Source organism: Hypanus sabinus, chromosome 19, assembly GCF_030144855.1.
Source record: "Hypanus sabinus isolate sHypSab1 chromosome 19, sHypSab1.hap1, whole genome shotgun sequence".
In the NCBI taxonomy this organism is placed as follows: domain Eukaryota; kingdom Metazoa; phylum Chordata; class Chondrichthyes; order Myliobatiformes; family Dasyatidae; genus Hypanus; species Hypanus sabinus.
The window spans coordinates 8652023-8670285 of NC_082724.1; the positions used below are offsets into that span (position 1 = coordinate 8652023).

Genomic DNA, 18263 nt, shown 5'->3' on the forward strand with positions numbered 1-18263 from the left:
CATCTCGGGATGCAGTTAAAATCAATCAAAGGCAAAAGTAAGAGTGTTTTTCCTTCCAATGCATTAGTCAATCAGATTTTGTTTCTAAATGACACATATAGAATTATGATCATTAGCTTGTTTAAATATTGTAGCTCATTTAATTTACAATTTAAATTCCTCAGCTGCTGTGATGACATTTGAAGCTGTATTCCCAGCTCATTAGTCCACTGACAACACAATACCACTATAAATCGTCCACAGGATGTGCGACAGCTCAACTTGGGTCTTGCAATTTAATCAACGCCCATCTGCCTGCCACTTTTCACTGTTTATTTTATCTCCTGTTGACACTTAAATCAACCTCCACTGGGACAGCCCCTGACACTGGGGTCTCACGTCCCACTATTATTGACATTTACTGGGAATGTTGTAAACAATGCTTCCAGCCCTTCGTGGAAGATCCCGAGCACTCATCCCACAATCTCTTTGACCCAGCATCATCAGGGAGGTGGTACAAGAGCATCAGGACGAGGACTGCCAGACAGGGTAACAGCTTCTCGCCTTAGGCTGCGAGACTAACTGAATACCCTGCCACCACTGAGGTCTCATAACTAGGCCAGACAGCCGTTTACATGTGCTGCAAACTACATGAATTTTGAATTAAATGTTATTAACTTATTTGAGGTAATATTTTGTTTTACGTGCTGTGTGTGATATCAGTGTATGTCATGTATACGTACAGCCGGAGGACAATAAACTGGAACTTGACAAATAACTGAACGAGAAGGCAAATGGTTTGAACATCCTTGAGTCAAAAATAACCTGCTTCCACCCACATTCCGTGCAATCCAAGAAAAGTAACAAGGCCAATAATGGGATCCACTCAGTGGCCACTTTATTAGGTACCTCCAATAACTAATAAAGTGGCCACTAGGTGCACGATCATGGTCTTCTGCTACTGTTGCCCATCCACTTCAAGATTTGACGTGTTAAGCATTCAGAGATGCTTTTCTGCACATTACACACTAGGGTTGATAGTGCTGTTAAGGGGGCGAATGGTGTGTTGGTATTCATCAACCGTGGGATTGAATTCAAAAGCCGTGAGATAATGTTGCAGCTGTACAAGACCTTGATCAGACCCCACTTGGAGTACTGTGTTCAGTCTGGTCACCTCACTGTAGGATGGACATGGATGCTGTGGAGGGACAGCAGAGGAGATTTACAGGAATGTTGTTGGATTGGAGAGCGTGCCTTATGAGAATAGGTTGATTGAACTTGGCTTTTTCTCCTTGGAGCAAGGGAGGATGAAAGGTGACCTGATAGAGGTGTATAAGATGAGGAGAGGCATTGCTTGTATGGATGGCCAGAGGTTTTGCCCAGGGCTGAAATGGCCAACACAAGAGGGCATAGTTTTAAGGTTCTTGGAAGCACCTTACACTTCATTAGGTATACCTGCTCATTTGCGCAATCAAGTAGTACCAACTCAATGCATAAAAGCATGCAGATAAGGTCAAAAGGTTCAGTTGTTCAGAGCAAACATGAGAATAGTGAAGAAATATTATCCAGGTGACCTTGACCATGGAATGACTATTGGTGATAGATGGGGTGGTTTGAGTGTCTCAGAAACTGCTGATTTCCTGGGATTTTCACACACAACAGTCTCCAGTTTACTGAGAGTGGTGCAAGAACAAAAATACATCCAGTGGGTAGTGGTTTTGTGGGCATAAATGCCTTGTTAATGAGAGGAGATTGGCCGGACTGCTTCATGCTGACAGGAAGGCGACAGTAACCTAAATAACCACGTGTTACAACAGTAATAGAACTTAAAAATCTACAGCACATTTCAGGCCCTTCGGCCCTCAATGTTGTGCCAACAATGTAACCTACTCTAGAAACTGCCTAGAATTACCCTACCGCATAGCCCTTTATTTTCCTAAGCTCTACGTACCCATGTAAGAGTCTCTTAACAGACCCTATCGTATCCGCCTCCACCACCATTGCTGGCAGAGCATTCCACGCATCCACCACTCTCTGTATGAAAAACTTGCTCCTGACATCCCCTCTGATATTGGCTAAATGCAGGAAAATGGCACTGGCTTAGATTGGAATCCTGGCAAGCATTGATCAGATGAACTGACACAGTTTATAAGTCACAGGTCTCCATCACTGCCTTAGTGAACATGGGAAGACTAGCTAGTCCAAATTCTTTAAGCTTTGAGAGTGCAGGACTGGAAAAATTATGTACATTAAATCAGTGCTTACCTCCTGCAGTACAGTACTCTTCTCCAAATGCTGAAATGGATTTGAGCCCCCACCTGGGGAAGGAAACAGGAAAATATAAAAAAACATCATGACATTGTATACAGGAGTAGCAAAACTCTACAACAGAATATCAAAAATGCCCCAGGATTCTCAAAAGAGTACTGATACAAGAAACGCTAACTGACTAGATCAGGTTCCAGGAAATATGTAAAATTATGAATCTAAAGGAGGTTTATGTTGTGGAGCAAATGAAACCTATGCCCAAGAAACAAAGATTGAGCTGGTGGTAGAAGACCACAAAGATAAAAGTGCACTAGGAATTTTGGATGATTACTGAAATTTAAGGTTTGATGGCATGGCAGCCAAATCAAAACAAGGGTAGAATGATATAGGAGAAAAAAAAAAGGCAGGATGGTACACCAACTGTTGAAAACAGGAGGCCAGAAATTCAACAAGCCAGGCCGAAGTTAGGAGTTTACCAACACTAGACTGGACATCAGCTGTTGATGGGATTCAGCAGAGGATGGAATCAGGCAAATTTTCGAAGTGGAAATGAGTGTTCCAATAGTGAAAGAGATGTGAAGTTGAAAGCTCCAATTAGGCTCAGGAAGAACACCCAGGTCACAGGATCAACAGTAGGACAGAAAATTCATTCTTACCACACAAGTGGAGAAATTCATGTCCTACTTGTGTCTCTTCTGAATAGGTTGTAAACTAAACTTTTATCAGGAAATTTACAGCAGCTAAGCAGTAAATTCTTGTGTTCTTTTGCATTTTTATACTCAAGCATCTCATTTGTTCCTTCTTGCCATGCTGCACCTAGTTTTTACAAGGCCTCAATATCTCTCAAAAACCTACGGTATATCCTTGCCTTGTATTCTTACAGAAACATACAAACTCTGTACTCTAAAAAAATTTACTTTTGAAGGCCTTCCATTTACTGGTATACCTTTGCTAGAAAACACCCTTTCCCAGAAAAACAACGTATCCCAAACCACATTTGCCAGATCCTTTCTGATACCATCAAAACTGGCCTTTCTCAAGTTTAGAATATCAACCCAAAGACCAAAAAACCTAACCTTCTCCATAATTATATTGAAACTAATGGCATTATGATCACTAGATGGAAAGTTTCCACTGACACAAACTTGTCACCTGTCCTGTCTAATTACTAACAGGAAAGTTATGCGCTCCCTAGCTGGGACCTCTACATACTGATTAAGGAAACTTTCCTGAACATATTCAACAAACTCTTTCCTGTCCAGCCCTTTTACAGTATAGGAGTCCCATACTGGTAAATTAAAATCACATACAATCGCAACTTTATGTTTCCATTCAAAAGTCTGCGATCTCTCTACAAATTTGCTCTAAATCCTGCTGACTGTTGGGTGATATACAATATAGTCCCAGCAATGTAGTCATCCTTTTCTAATTCCTCAGATCCACCCATTCATCTTCAGTAGGCGAGTTCTCCAGCCTGGGCACTGCCATGACATTTTCTCCAACCAGTAATGCCATCCACCCCCTTTAATCCCTCCCGCTCTTTCATGTCTAAAGCAACAGAACCCTGGAGCACTGAGCCACCAGTCCTGCCCCTTTGCAACCAAGTCTCATTAATAGTATAATGTCATAATTCCACCTGCTGATCCATTCCCTTTCCTACAAAATTTCTTGCACTGAAATATACATACAGTAACTCAGAGCATGAATCCTACCATTCTCAACCTTTCAACTTCTGACTCTTGTATGTAGGTATAACCACCTCACCATCTAGTCTGGCACTCTGATTCCAAACCCCCCCCCCCCACCCCGCCAACTCTAGTTTAAATCTCACCCTCCCTCCCCCAACCCCACCCTGTGCAGCACTAGCAAATTTTCCTGCAAGAATACTAGTCCCCCTATAGTTCAGGTGCAAACCATCTCTTCTGTACAGGTCCCATCTTCCCTGGAAGGGGACCCAATGGTCAACCGTGTGAAGCTTGATGTCACATTTTGCCCTGTAATTTCCTTTAAAGCACATTGGGACATTATAAGACCATAAGATACAAGAGCAGAATTAGATCATTTGGTCCACTGAGTCTGCTCCACCATTTCATTATGGCTGATCCATTTCACTCTCCACCCCTATCTCCTGTCTTCTTACCATACCCCTTCATGCCCTGACTAATGAAGAATCTATCAAACTCTGCCTTAAATATACCCAATGATATAGCCTCTACTGCCACCTGTGGCAACAAATTCCACAGATTCACCACTCTCTAGCTAAAGAAATTCCTCCTCATCTCCATTCTAAAAGGATGCCATGCTATTCAGAGGCTGTGTCCTCTGCTCTCAGACTCTCTCACTAAAGGAAACATCCTCTCCATCATCTACTCTACTGAGGCCTTTCAACATTTGATAAGCCTCATTCTTCTGAATTCCAATGAACAGAGGCCCAGACACATACACACATGTACATACACACGCATATAAACCAAAATCTATTTGGAGTTTTGTCTGGCATAATATTCCCTAAATATTTACAGTGAGCAAAGATGAACAGTGTCCAAGCATAGAAACAATTTGCATAAATTATGCCATCCATATTATGAACCAACAGATCTGATTATATTGGCAACATCAGATTCTGCCATGCCAATCACGCCCCAAGAAATGAGATGCCTTTAGGGAACAGACAAGAGTCATTGTTACTTTCTAATTTTTGGGCTTAACCAAAATTTAATCAGCATGTATTTACACAGGACGAAACACATAAGAAACAAAGCACATTGAACATCATTAATGCCATGTCATATGGCAGTGGAGATCACTGTTGTTCCATGACCACGATTATTCTTGGCAAATTTTTCTATATAAGTGATTTGCCATTGCCTTCTCTGGCAGTGCCTTTATAAAACGGGTGTCCCTAGCCATTATTAATACTCTTCAGAAACTGTCACATAACCAGGACTTGTGATATGCACCAGCTACTCATACGACCATCCACCACCTGTTCCCATGGCTTCAAGTGACCCTGATTGATGCTGGGGGGTCGGGGGTGGAGGAGGCACTAAGCAGGTGCAACACCTTGCCCAGTGGAGGAAAGAATAACCTTACACCTCCTTTGGTAAAGATGCGTCTCCATCCCACTACCTGCAAGCCAAATTACACTCCCAGTTAGTGACTGAAACAAAACCAAAACTGACAGTAACGTTAGCTGCAGGATGGTAGATCAGAAGGACAAGAGCAGGAGACACAGAAATCAGTAGTTTGGACTTCAAACACCTACAGTTGCTGGCTATTTTAACTCCCCTTCCCTTTCCCACTCCAACACGTCAATCCTCAATCTCCTCCGCACCAGGGTATGGCAAAAAAAAAGCTAGAAGAAACAGCACCTCAAACTCCTCCTGGATCCACAACCTGATGGCTTGAACTTTGAATTGTCCAACTTGTGGAAAGCTGATCCCTCTCCAATCACAAGACATAGGGGTAGGATCAGGCCTTTTGACCTATTGAGTCATCTCCACCATTCTATCATGGTTGATTTATTTTCCCTCCCAGATCATCACCTGCCTTTTCCCCCTAGAATCTTTGATGTCCTTCTTAATCAAGAACTTAGTAGAACAGTACAGCATAGTACAGGCCCTTCGGTCCACAATATTGTGCCAATCATTAAACTCTGCCTCCCATATACCCCCCCCCCACCTTAAATTCCTCCATATATCTGTCTAATAGCCTCTTAAATTTCACTAGTGTATCTGCCTCCACCACTGACTCAGGCAGTGCATTCCATGCACCAATCACTCTCTGAGTAAAAAACCTTCCTCTAATATCCCTCCTTGAACTTCCCACTCATTACTTTAAAGCCATGTCCTCTTGTATTCAGCAGTGGTGCCCTGGGGAAGAGGCGCTGGCTGTAAACTTTATCAATTCCTCTTAATACCTTGTATACCTCTATCATGTCCCTTTTCATCCTCCTTCTCTCCAAAGAGCAAAGTCCTAGCTCCCTTAATCTCTGATCATAATGCATACTCTCTAAACCAGGCAGCATCCTGGTAAATGTCCTCTGTACCCTTTCCAATGCTTCCACATCTTTCCTATAGTGAGATGACCAGAACTGGACACAGTACTCCAAGTGTGGCCTAACCAGAGTTTTATAGAGCTGCATCATTACCTCGCGACTCTTAAACTATCCCTTGACTTATGAAAGCTAACACCCCATAAGCTTTCTTAACTATCCTTCCAACCTATGAGGCAACTTTCAGGGATCTGTGGATATATACCCCCAGATCCCTCTGCTCCTTCACACTACCAAGTATACTGCCATTTACTTTGCCTTGGAGTTTGTCCTTCCAAAGTGTACCACCTCACACTTCTCTGCCACTTCTCAGCCCAGTCCTGCATCCTACCAATGTCTCTCTACAATCTTTGACAATCCTCTACACTATCCACAACTCCACCAACCATTGTGTCGTCTGCAAAATTGCCAACCCACCCTTCTACCTCCACATCCAGGTCATTAATAAAAATCACGAAAAGTAAAGGTCCCAGAACCAATCCTTGTGGGACACCACTAATCACAACCCTCCAATCCGAATGTACTCCCTCCACCACGACTCTCTGCTTTCTGCAGGCAAGCCAATTCTGAATTCACCTGGCTAAACTTCCCTGGAACCCATGCCTTCTGACCTCCTGAATAAGTCTACCTTGTGGAACCTTATCAAATGCCTTACTAAAATCCATGTAGATCACATCCATTGCATTACCCTCATCTATATGCCTGGTCACCTCCTCAAAGAACTCTAACAGGCTTGTTAGATATGATCTGCCCTTCACAAAGTCATGCTGACTGTCCCTGATCAGACCATGATTCTCTAAATGCCCATAGATCCCATCTCCAAGAACTTGTCAATCTCTGCTTTAAATACAGTAGATTCTGATTAATCGGGCCATCAATTAATAAGGACAGCGACTTATTTTGGACAATTCTGAAAAAAAAACACAAAAACATCGAGAAAACAGCCAGGATTCCCTTCATTTATTTGAGATGCTATGTCATTTAATTGGGACATAGTTTCTAACTAGCATTATTTGTGTGCACTTGGAGACACTAGACTGTGCTTAAAGTGGACAGATTTTAATTCCACTTCCCATTCCGATATGTCTATCCATGGTCTCCTCCATTGTCGTGATGAGACCACACCCAGGTTGAAGGAGCAACACCTTATGTTCCATTTGGGTAGCCTCCAACCTGACAGCATGAACATTGATTGCTCAATCTTCCGGTAATGCCCCCATTCCTCCCTCTCTACCATTTCCCATCTCCTTGCCCACCTATCCACTCCATCTGGTGTGCCACCCCTCTTTTTCTTTCTTCCATGGCCTTCTGTCTCTTTCACCTATCAACTTACAAGTTCTTTACTTCATCCCTCCCACTTCAGTTTTCACCTATTACTGTGTTTCTCTCTCCCTCCCCTAATCTTTTAAATCTACTCCTCAGCATTTTTTCCTCCAGTCCTGCCAAAGAGTTTCAGCCCAAAATGTTGACAATACTCTTTTCCATAGATGCTGCTTGGCTTGTTGAGTTCTTCCAGCATTTTGTGTGTTGCAAAGTGTTTAGATAGTCAGTTGCATGTGCTTGTGTTATGTTATCCACTTATGGTGATGGACACTGATTCAAAAAACACCGACCCTTGCCAAGTTGAGACAAAAAGATCTGACACTAGCTGAAAATATTATACTACTGGACCAAATTAAAAGTCACCCACCTGATACCATCCAGCATTAGCTGTCCATTAACTGAACTAGGAGTCTGCATAGATTTTGTCCATTTATAGTCAATCAAAATAATATGGCAGCATACACTGGATGAATTCTTCCACTGATAACCATTACATAGTAATACGCAGTAGTATTGGCAGTCTTCAAATTTGTTCTGTATTTCATTTAAATACATAATGTTACTCAGTTAAATAGTAGTTTATCTTTTTGACCTTTTTAACTATTTCCATGATGTTAATTGGAGCAGCTGCTCCAATTCGGCCAAAATGTACTGGTCCCCATGTGTCCCAACTCATCAAAATCCACAGTATATCCAATGACTTGCCCTCCTTAGCAATGAATTCCACAAATTTAACACCCTCTGGCTAAAGAAATTTCTCCATCTCCATTCTAAAGGACATCCCGCTAATCTCAGGCTGCACCCAGTTTTGTACTAATAGAAACATCATCTCCATGTTCACTCTATCCAGGCTTTTCAATAGTCGGTTGATTTTAATGAGATTCCCCCACATTCTTCTGAACTCTGGAGCTATCAAATGATCCTGTTAACCCTTTCATCCATGGATTCATTCTCATAAACTTCTTCTGGACCATTTCCAAGGTTAGCATACATTTCCTTATGGGCCCCAAAATTGTTCACAATACTCCAAATGTAGCCTGATCAACATGCTATAAACCTTTAGCATTACATCCTTACTTTTGTATTCTAACCCTCATCAAATATAATCATATAACCATACACTTCCCTACACTATTCCATCTGCCACTTTTTTTGGCACATTCTCTAAAGCTGTCCAAGTCTTTTTCCTCAACATGACCTACTCCTCCACCTGTCATTGTATCTTCCCCAAACTTCACCACAAAACCATCAATTCAATCGTCCTGACACATAACGTAAGTAGTGGACCCAATGTTGACCATTGGGGAACACCACTAGCCATCAACTAGAAAGGCTCCCTTTATTCCCACTCTTAGCCTCCTGCCAGTCAGCCAATCTTCTGTCCATGCTAATGTCTTTCCTATAAGGTGTCACTCATGAGGCTGTTTAGCAGCGTCATGCGTGACACCTTGTCAAAGGCTTCTAAAAATCCAGGTCAACTACATCCACTGACTCACCTTTATCTATCCTGCTTGTTACCTCCCAAAGAATTTCAAAACATTTAGCAGACAAGATTTCCCTCAAGTAAACCGTGCCAACTTCAGCCTATTTTACAATGTACTTCCAAGTACACCAAAACCTTGTCCTTACTAAAAGACTCTAAAATCTTACCATCTGCTGATGTCAGGCTAATAAAAGACCCTTTGTCTGTCTTCCTGATCTACTTGGTCTTTCCACACTCACCCCAAGCCCCTATCACCCTCTTCCTTTTCCTTCTTCCACACTATCTATCACCCTCCCACACACACCTAAAGTCAAGGGATCACAACAGCTATTTCTGCAAACTCTCCTGCCAATGTATCAAAGTAGTCATGGTACCCTAGATGTAGTGTAACCTGGGTTTTTACACAGCTGAAACACATGTTTTACCCCTCTGAACACCAATGGTCAAGATAGAAAATAAAGCTCCATTAAGCATAGTAAGATCATGAGCTGTGATGGAAAGGATATAATGCACAGCTTGGTCAGTGGGAGAGAAAATATTCAAAATCTGGAAGCACCACTCTCAAAAAAAATCAACTATATTTTATTTTGAAAAGAAATGAGCAGACATACTGGATTATAAGATGTAGGAGCAGTTTTAGGCCATTTGGCCCAGCAAGTTTGCTCCGCCATTCCATCATCCTCTCAACCCCATTTTCCTATCTACTCCATGTAATCTTTGATGTCTTTCTTAATCAAGAAGCTATCAATCTCCACTTTAAATAAAACCAATGACTTGCCCTCCACAGCTGACTGTGGCAATGAATTTCACAGATTCCCCACCCTCTGGCTAAATAAACTGACCAGTTGCTGGCACTATTTTTTAAAAACTGTGCTTATGTCCTACTTGCAAAAGTGAAACAGAAAAACACTCTCATATCCGTATACAAGTCGCTCTCTAAGAAATTAGAGCATATAATTAAGTACATTCTAGAGGAAGGAGAGCATCGAGCTTATTGAGGTAGGTTAATTGGATACAATAAATTGCCTCTGGTATGTAATCTCTGGTGGGCTGTGTTAAACAATGGAATTAGTGTAAAATCAGTGTTTGAGAAGGGCTTGATACCATGCTGTATAACTGTATCTTATTTATCCTGCCAGATGGGTGTTAAAGATCCCTGGGCATTTCTTAAGTAAATCACGGTAGTTTACCCAGTGTGCAGGCCAGCAATTTTCCCTCAACCATAAACCCAGCACAGATTATCTGATCATTTGCAGGAGACTCCCCCGCCCCCCACTGGTACGTTTTCCGTTCCCAGAAAAGAGTTTTCAATCATGTAAACTCATTATCTACACTTGTACCAAGAAATACATGCAGACTATAAAATAAAATGTGATGCACATATTCTACAACAGCAAATTTTTATTCTATATCCCAGTGATTTGATAGTGATTTGTAAATTTGATAAGAATGAAGTTTGATTACCTAAATTGTTTTAAGACAAGGGTCATCTTGTTACTAGGGGTATTTATGCAAAAATAAGCTATAGCATTTCCAGCATTACAGAAGTAAACGCACTTCAAAAGTGCTAAAGTGCACTATGAATATACTTTGATCAAAAATGTATAAATGAGAGTTTTTTTTCTAGTGAACTTGAAAATGTTCAAAATCAATTGCTAAGTTTTAACAAAAATCTACATATCATGGAAAAAGCAGACTATGTGTCACACAATATTAAATTTTGAAATAGAACTATCAAACTACAGTTTAAAGCTATATATTTTGCCATTCAAACCATCTACTAATTCTCTAATGCGTTGAAAGTTAACTCTAAAATATCACATTTTGACTGTTTCCACAGAATGTTAAACTGACTTTCATGAGGTGACACTGTAATAAAGCTGAGTGTCAGTGTATTTTTGCATTATGTCACTGTAATTTACACGTAGATCAGAGACAGGAATAGGACAAGGAGAGACTCCTGCAAAAGAACAGAGATGCTGTTTCACTTGTTAAGAGAGAAGCTATTGGTGGTGACTGACTGCTACCAAATGTAATTATTGGAACTATACAAGAGGATTTCACCCAAATGGGTAAAAGCATAAGCAAACATTGGAAGACAATGTCCAGTCGGGTGTATAGTTGAGAAGAACGAGGATAGTTCCGATAATAGATAATCTACCTGAAAGCTTAACTTGTTTCCTCTCTCTTTAATCCTAGCCTAATCACAGGACAATTTACAATGACCAATTAACCTATCAACCAGTATGTCTTTGGACTGTGGGAGCAAACCCATACTGTCACAGGGAGAACGTACAAGCTCCTTGCAGACAGCGGAGGGAATGGAATCCAGGTCACTGGTACTGTTAAGTGTTGTGCATATGCTATCATACTTCAGAGACATAGATTACCTTTCTAACAGTCTCACGGATTAGGCAAAGAATGTCACTGATAATATTGATCAGAGATATTTAAGTATTGAGATAGGATCCCAAACCTAACTGTAAGGATTTAATAAGAGTTATACAAGTAGGACAGGTATAGACTTTTAAGACTGCAACTACAAAGAGAAGGAAAAATCATTAAAATCATCAGCACAGTATTTTGCAAGAGTGAAAGAGTGAAGGGCTTTTTCTTTTTAATTCAGAAGGATACAGATTTTAATGTGGGCTCAGGAGGGCAAACTTGGGCCTTTATCAGCTAATGAATCGTTACAGTTAGATTTATTATCACTGACATAAGACATGAAATTTGTCTTCTGTAAAGTGTAAAGACAAAAAATCCATAGATTACAAAACTGCAAAAAAAAATTAGAATCAGGTTTATTACCACTGACATGTATACCACAGCAAAACTTGATGTCTTGCATTGTACTGCTGTCGCAAAACAAAAATTATGATAACTTGCAAAATAAATAGTAAAAAAAATTAATGTGATTGTATTCATGGTTCATGGACTGTTCACCAATCTAATAGCAGAGGAGAAGACACTGTTCCTAAATCTTAGTATACGAGTCTTCAGGTTTCTGTACCTCTTCCCTATTGTAGTAATGAGAAGAGGGCATGTCACAGATGTTGTGGGACTTCAGTGATCACCTTCTTGAGGCACCACATCCGAAAGATGCTCTTGATGGTAGGAAGGATTGTGCCTTTGATGGAGTTGACTGAATCAGACCATAATACAACCAGTCAGAGTGATCTCCACCATATACAAGTTTGGGCACCCCTGGTCAAAATTTCTGTTACTGTGAATAGCTAAGCGAGTAAAAGATTACCTGATTTCCAAAAGGCATAAAGTTAAAGATGACACATTTCTTTAATATTTTAAGCAAGATTACTTTTTAATTTCCATCTTTCATAGTTTCAAAAAGGGCCCAAAGGAAAAGTTTAGGCACCCTGTATGGTCAGTACTTAGTAACACCCCCTTTGGCAAGTATCGTAGCTTGTAAAAGCTTTCTGTAGGCAGCTAAGAGTCTTTCAATTCTAGTTTGGGGGATTTTCGCCCATTCTTCCTTGCAAAAGACTTCTAGTTCTGTGAGATTCTTGAGCAGTCTTACATGCACTGCTCTTTTGAGGTCTATCCACAGATTTTCGATGATGTTTAGGTTGGGGGACTGTGGGGTCCATGGCAAAACCTTCAGCTTGCGCCTCGAGGTAGTCCATTGTGGATTTTGAAGTGTGTTTAGGATCATTATCCTGTTGTAGAAGCCATCCTCTTTTCATCTTCAGCTTTATTTTTTTTATATAAACAGACCGTGTGACCTTTTCTTCCAGAATTTGCTGGTATTTAATTGAATTCATTCTTCCCTCTACAAGTGAAAAGTTCCCCGTGCCACTGGCTGCAACACAAGCCCAAAGCATGATCGATCCACCCTGTGCTTAACAGTTGGAGAGGTGTTCCTTTCATAAAATTCTGCACCATTTTTTTCTCCAAACATACCTTTGTCCATTGAGGCCAAAAAGTCCTATTTTAACTTTATCAGTCCACAGGGCTTGTTTCCAAAATGCATCAGGCTTGCTTAGATGTTCCTTTGCAAACTTCTGATGCTGAATTTTGTGTGAGGATGCAGGAAATATTTTCTTCTGATGACTCTTCCATAGTTGGGCAGGTGTCACTGCACAGTAAAACAGTGCACCACCACTCCAAGTCTGCTAAATCTTCCTGAAGGTCTTTTGTAGTCAAATGGAGGTTTTGATTTGCCTTTCTAGCAATCCTACAAGCAGTTCTCTCGGAAGGTTGTCTTGGTCTTCCAAACCTCAACTTGACCTCCACTATTCCTGTTAACAGCTATTTCTTAATTACATTACGAACTGACGAAACTGCAAGCTGAAAAGGCTTTGCTATCCTATTAGCCTTCTCCTGCTTTGTGGGCATCATTTATTTTAATTTTCAAAGTGCTAGGCAGCTGCTTAGAGGAGCCCATGGCTGCTGATTGTTGGGACAAGGTTTGAGGAGTCAGGATATTTACAAAGCTTTGAAATTTGCATCTCCCAAATCCCCCAAACTAGAATTGAAAGACTCTTAGCTGCCTACAGAAAGTGTTTACAAGCTGTGATACTTGCCAAAGGGGGTGTTACCAAGTACTGACCATGCAGGGTGCCTAAACTTTTCCTTCGGGCCCTTTTTTTTGAAGCTGTAAAAGATGGAAATAAAAAAGTAACCTTGCTTAAAATATTAAAGAAATGTGTCATCTTTAACTTTATGCCTTTTGGAAATCATCATCTTTTGCTCGCTTATTCACAGTAACAGAAATTTTGACTAGGGGTGCCCAGACTTTTGCATGCTACTGTATATAGCTAGGGTGCGTACCACAGAACTGCATTTGTCAATATGGAGCCATAAACAAGTTTCTAAATAGACAATAGGTGCAGAAGTAGACCATTCGGCCCTTCGAGCCTGCACCACCATTTTGAGATCATGACTGATCATCTACTATCAATATTATTCCTGCCTTGTCCCCATATCCCTTGATTCCCCTATCCATAAGATACCTATCTAGCTCCTTCTTGAAAGCATCCAGAGAACTGGCCTCCACTGCCTTCCGAGGCAGTGCATTCCAAACCCCCACAACTCTCTGGGAGAAGTTTTTCCTTAACTCTGTCCTAAATGACCTACCCCTTATTCTCAAACCATGCCCTCTGGTACTGGACTCTCCCAGCATCTGGAACATATTTCCTGCCTCTATCTTGTCCAATCCCTTAATAATCTTATATGTTGCAATCAGATCCCCTCTCAATCTCCTTAATTCCAGCATGTACAAGCTCAGTCTCTCTAACCACTCTGCATAAGACAGTCCGGACATCCCAGGAATTAACCTTGTGAATCTACGCTGCACTTCCTCTACAGCCAGGATGTCCTTCCTTAACCCTGGAGACCTAAACTGTACACAATACTCCAGGTGTGGTCTCACCAGGGCCCTGTACAAATGCAAAAGGATTTCCTTGCTCTTGTACAAAATTCCCTTTGTAATAAAGGCCAACATTCCATTAGCCTTCTTCACTGCCTGCTGCACTTGCTCATTCACCTTCAGTGAGTGATGAACAAGGACTCAGAGATCTCTTTGTATTTCTCCCTTACCCAACTCTACACCGTTCAGATAATAATCTGCCTTCCTGTTCTTACTCCCAAAGTGGATAACCTCACACTTATTAAACATTAAACGTCATCTGCCAAGTATCTGCCCACTCACTCAGCCTATCCAAGTCACCCTGAATTCTCCTAACATCCTCATCACATGTCACACTGCCACCCAGCTTAGTATCATCAGCAAACTTGCTGATGTTATTCTCAATGCCTTCATCTAAATCGTTGATGTAAATCGTAAACAGCTGTGGTCCCAATACCGAGCCCTGTGGCATCCCACTAGTCATCACCTGCCATTCCAAGAAACACCCATTCACCGTTACCCTTTGCTTTCTATCTGCCAACCAGTTTTCTATCCATGTCAATATCTTCCCCCCAATGCCATGAGCTCTGATTTTACCACTAATCTCCTTTGTGGGACCTTATCAAATGCCTTCTGAAAATCAAGGTACACTACATCCACTGGATCTCCCCCGTCTAACTTCCTGGTTACATCCTCAAAAAACTCCAACAGATTAAGTCAAGCATGATTTACCCTTGGTAAATCCATGCTGGCTCAGCCCAATCCTATCACTGCTATCTAGATATGCCACTATTTCATCCTTAATAATGGACTCTAGCATCTTTCCCACCACCGATGTCAGGCTGGCAGGTCGATAGTTCTCTGTTTTCTCCCTCCCTCCTTTCTTAAAAAGTGGGATAACATTAGCCATTCTCCAATCCTCAGGAACTGATCTTGAATCTAAGGAACATTGGAAAATGATTACCAATGCATCCACAATTTCCAGGGCCACCTCCGTTAGTACCCTAGGATGCAGACCATCTGGACCTGGGGGATTTGTTAGTCTTCAGTCTTCTCATCACCGTTTCCTTCCGAATGTCAATACGATTCATTTCCTCTTTTACCCTATATCCTTGGCCCATCCATACATCTGGGAGATTGCTTGTGTCTTCCTTAGTGTACACAGATCTAAAGTACTCATTAAATTCTTCTGCCATTTCTCTGTTTCCCATAACAATTTTACCCAATTCATTCTTCAAGGCCCCAACATTGTTCTTAACTACCTTCTTTCTCTTCACATACCTATAAAACCTTTTACTATCTTCCTTTATATTCCTGGCTAGCTTGCGTTTGTACCTCATTTTTTCTCCCTGTATTGTCTTTTTAGTTAAGTGCTGTTGTTCCTTAAAAACTTCCCAATCATCCGTCCTCCCACTCACCTTAGCTCTGTCATATTTCCATTTTTCTAGTGCTATGCAATCTCTGACTTCCTTTGTCAACCACTGTGGCCCCTTTCCCCCCTTCGAATCCTTCCTTCTCTGGGGGATGAACTGATTTTGCACCTTGTGCATTATTCCCAAGAATACCTGCCATTTAACTTTGGCCAGCTCCTCCCTCATGGCTCCACAGTCTCCTTTCTTCAACTGCAACACTGACACCTCCGATCTGCCCTTATCCTTCTCAAATTGCAGATAAAAACTTATCATATTATGGTCACTACCTCCTAATGGCTCCTTTACTTCAAGATCACTCATCAAATCCTGTTCATTAAACAACACTAAATCCAGAGTAACCTTGTCCCTGGTTGGCTCTCGTACAAGCGGTTCCAAGAATGCATCCCGTAGGCACTCTACAAACTCCCTATCCTGTGGTCCAGCACCAACCTGATTCTCCCAGTTCACCTGCATGTTGAAATCCCCCATAACTACTGTGACATTACCTTTGCCACATGCCAATGTTAACTCCCTATTCAACTTGCACCCAATATCCGTACTACTGTTTGGTGGTCTGTAGACAACACCCATTAGGGTCTTTTTGCCCTTACTGTTCATCAGTTCTATCCACACAGACTCTACTTCTCCTGATCCTATGTCCCCCTTTGCAAAGAACTGAATCTCATTCCTCACCAACAGGGCCACCCCACCCCCTCTACCCACATTTCTGTCCCTACGATAGCACGTTCCTTGTACATTCATTTCCCAGGTCTGATCTCCCTGCAGCCATGTCTCCGTTATCCCAACAACATCATAGTTACCCATTCGCACCTGAGCTTCAAGCTCATCCGCCTTATTTCTGACACTTCGTGCATTTAGATATATAATTTTTAGCCCATTTCTCCTCTCTCTGTTTAAACCACTGCCTATTGTGCTTAACCCAGCTCCCCGAACCCCCATCAGGCTATACGCACCTTGAATTTTGTTGTCCTTCCTAAATTTACTTATTCTTTCTGCACATTTAACTCCATGTTCCGTCAGATCATCCCTCTGTACATGTGTCCTCCTTATCACTTGTTCCACCTCACCTTTCTCTACTACACACTTAATATTCCGGAACCGTGTAATCCCCACCTGTCCTTTATTCTTCATCTTGCTATCCTCTTTCGCCTTCTGGATCCCTGCCCCCTGCAAATTTAGTTTAACCCCCCCCCCCGAGAAGCACTAGCAAACTTTCCTGCAAGAATGTTAGAACTGCTCCAGTTCAGGTGTAAACCGTCCCGTCGGAACAGATCCCACCTTCCCTGGAACAAAGCCCAATTATCTAAAAACCTGAAGCCCTCCCTCCTGCACCATCCTCTCAGCAACGTATTAATCTGTATAATTCTTCTGTTCCTTGCCTCACTTGCACGTGGCACAGGTAGCAATCCTGAGATTGTTATCCTGGAGGTCTTGCCCTTCAGCTTTGCACCTAACTCCCTGAACTCACTACGCAGGACCCCTCACTCATCCTACCCACGTCGTTGGTCCCTAGATGGACCACAACATCTGGGTTCTTGCCCTCCCTCTCGAGAATAACCTGCACCCGATTTGAGATGTCCCGGACCCCGGCACCAGGGAGGCAACATACCATCCAAGACTCCCGATCTTCCCCACAAAATCTCCTATCTGCCCCCCTGACTATAGAATCCCCTATCACTACCGCTCTCTTCTCTTCCCTCCTCCCCTTCCTAGTCGAGGGACCAACCTCAGTGCCAGAGACAGGACCACTGCAACTTGTTCCTGGTAGGTCATCCCCACCAACAGTATCCAAAACGGTATACTTATTGTTGATGGGAATGGCCACAGGGGTGCTCTGCTCTCTCTGTCTGCTCCCCCTGTCTCTCTTGACTGTCACCCATTTGACTACCTCCTGTCTTTTCGGTGTGACTACCTCCCAATAACTCTTATCTATCTCTGCCTCTGCCTCCCGAATGATCCGTAGTTCATCCAGCTCCTGCTCCAATTCCCTAACTCGGTCTGATAGGAGCTGCAGCTGGATGCACCTTTTGCAGGTGTGGTCATCAGGGACAACTGTGTTGATCCTGACCTCCCACATACTGGATACAGAGCACACCACTGTCTCCCCCATTACCTGATCCCAGATTAGTCAGAATAAATGAAAAAAGTACCTACTGTCCTTACCATTTTTACCTCAGCAAGCACATACTCAGGCTCACTGATTTCCTCTCACCGAAGTCCCCTTGCGCCGAAGCCTGCTGAGCCAAAGCCCAGCACTCCGCTCCCATGCACTCCACTGCCCGCTCCTAAAAGTGGCAGGAGCAAAGGATGTTGGGAACGGTGAGGGTGGAGCACCTTGGCAGGGGTGTGGGACTGGCA

At 42.2% G+C, this 18263-nt stretch overlaps 1 protein-coding gene across 2 annotated transcripts in view; it reads right to left on the reverse strand.

Moving 5' to 3' along the window:
* The window catches only part of copg2 (COPI coat complex subunit gamma 2), a 113330-nt gene that overhangs the window by 85175 nt on the left and 9892 nt on the right, over nucleotides 1-18263 (reverse strand). For both annotated transcript variants that reach the window (XM_059943962.1, XM_059943961.1), the window contains exon 2: nucleotides 2245-2297. In XM_059943962.1, coding sequence (XP_059799945.1) covers nucleotides 2245-2297 — 53 coding nt within the window. The remainder of the gene's footprint in view (nucleotides 1-2244; nucleotides 2298-18263) is intronic.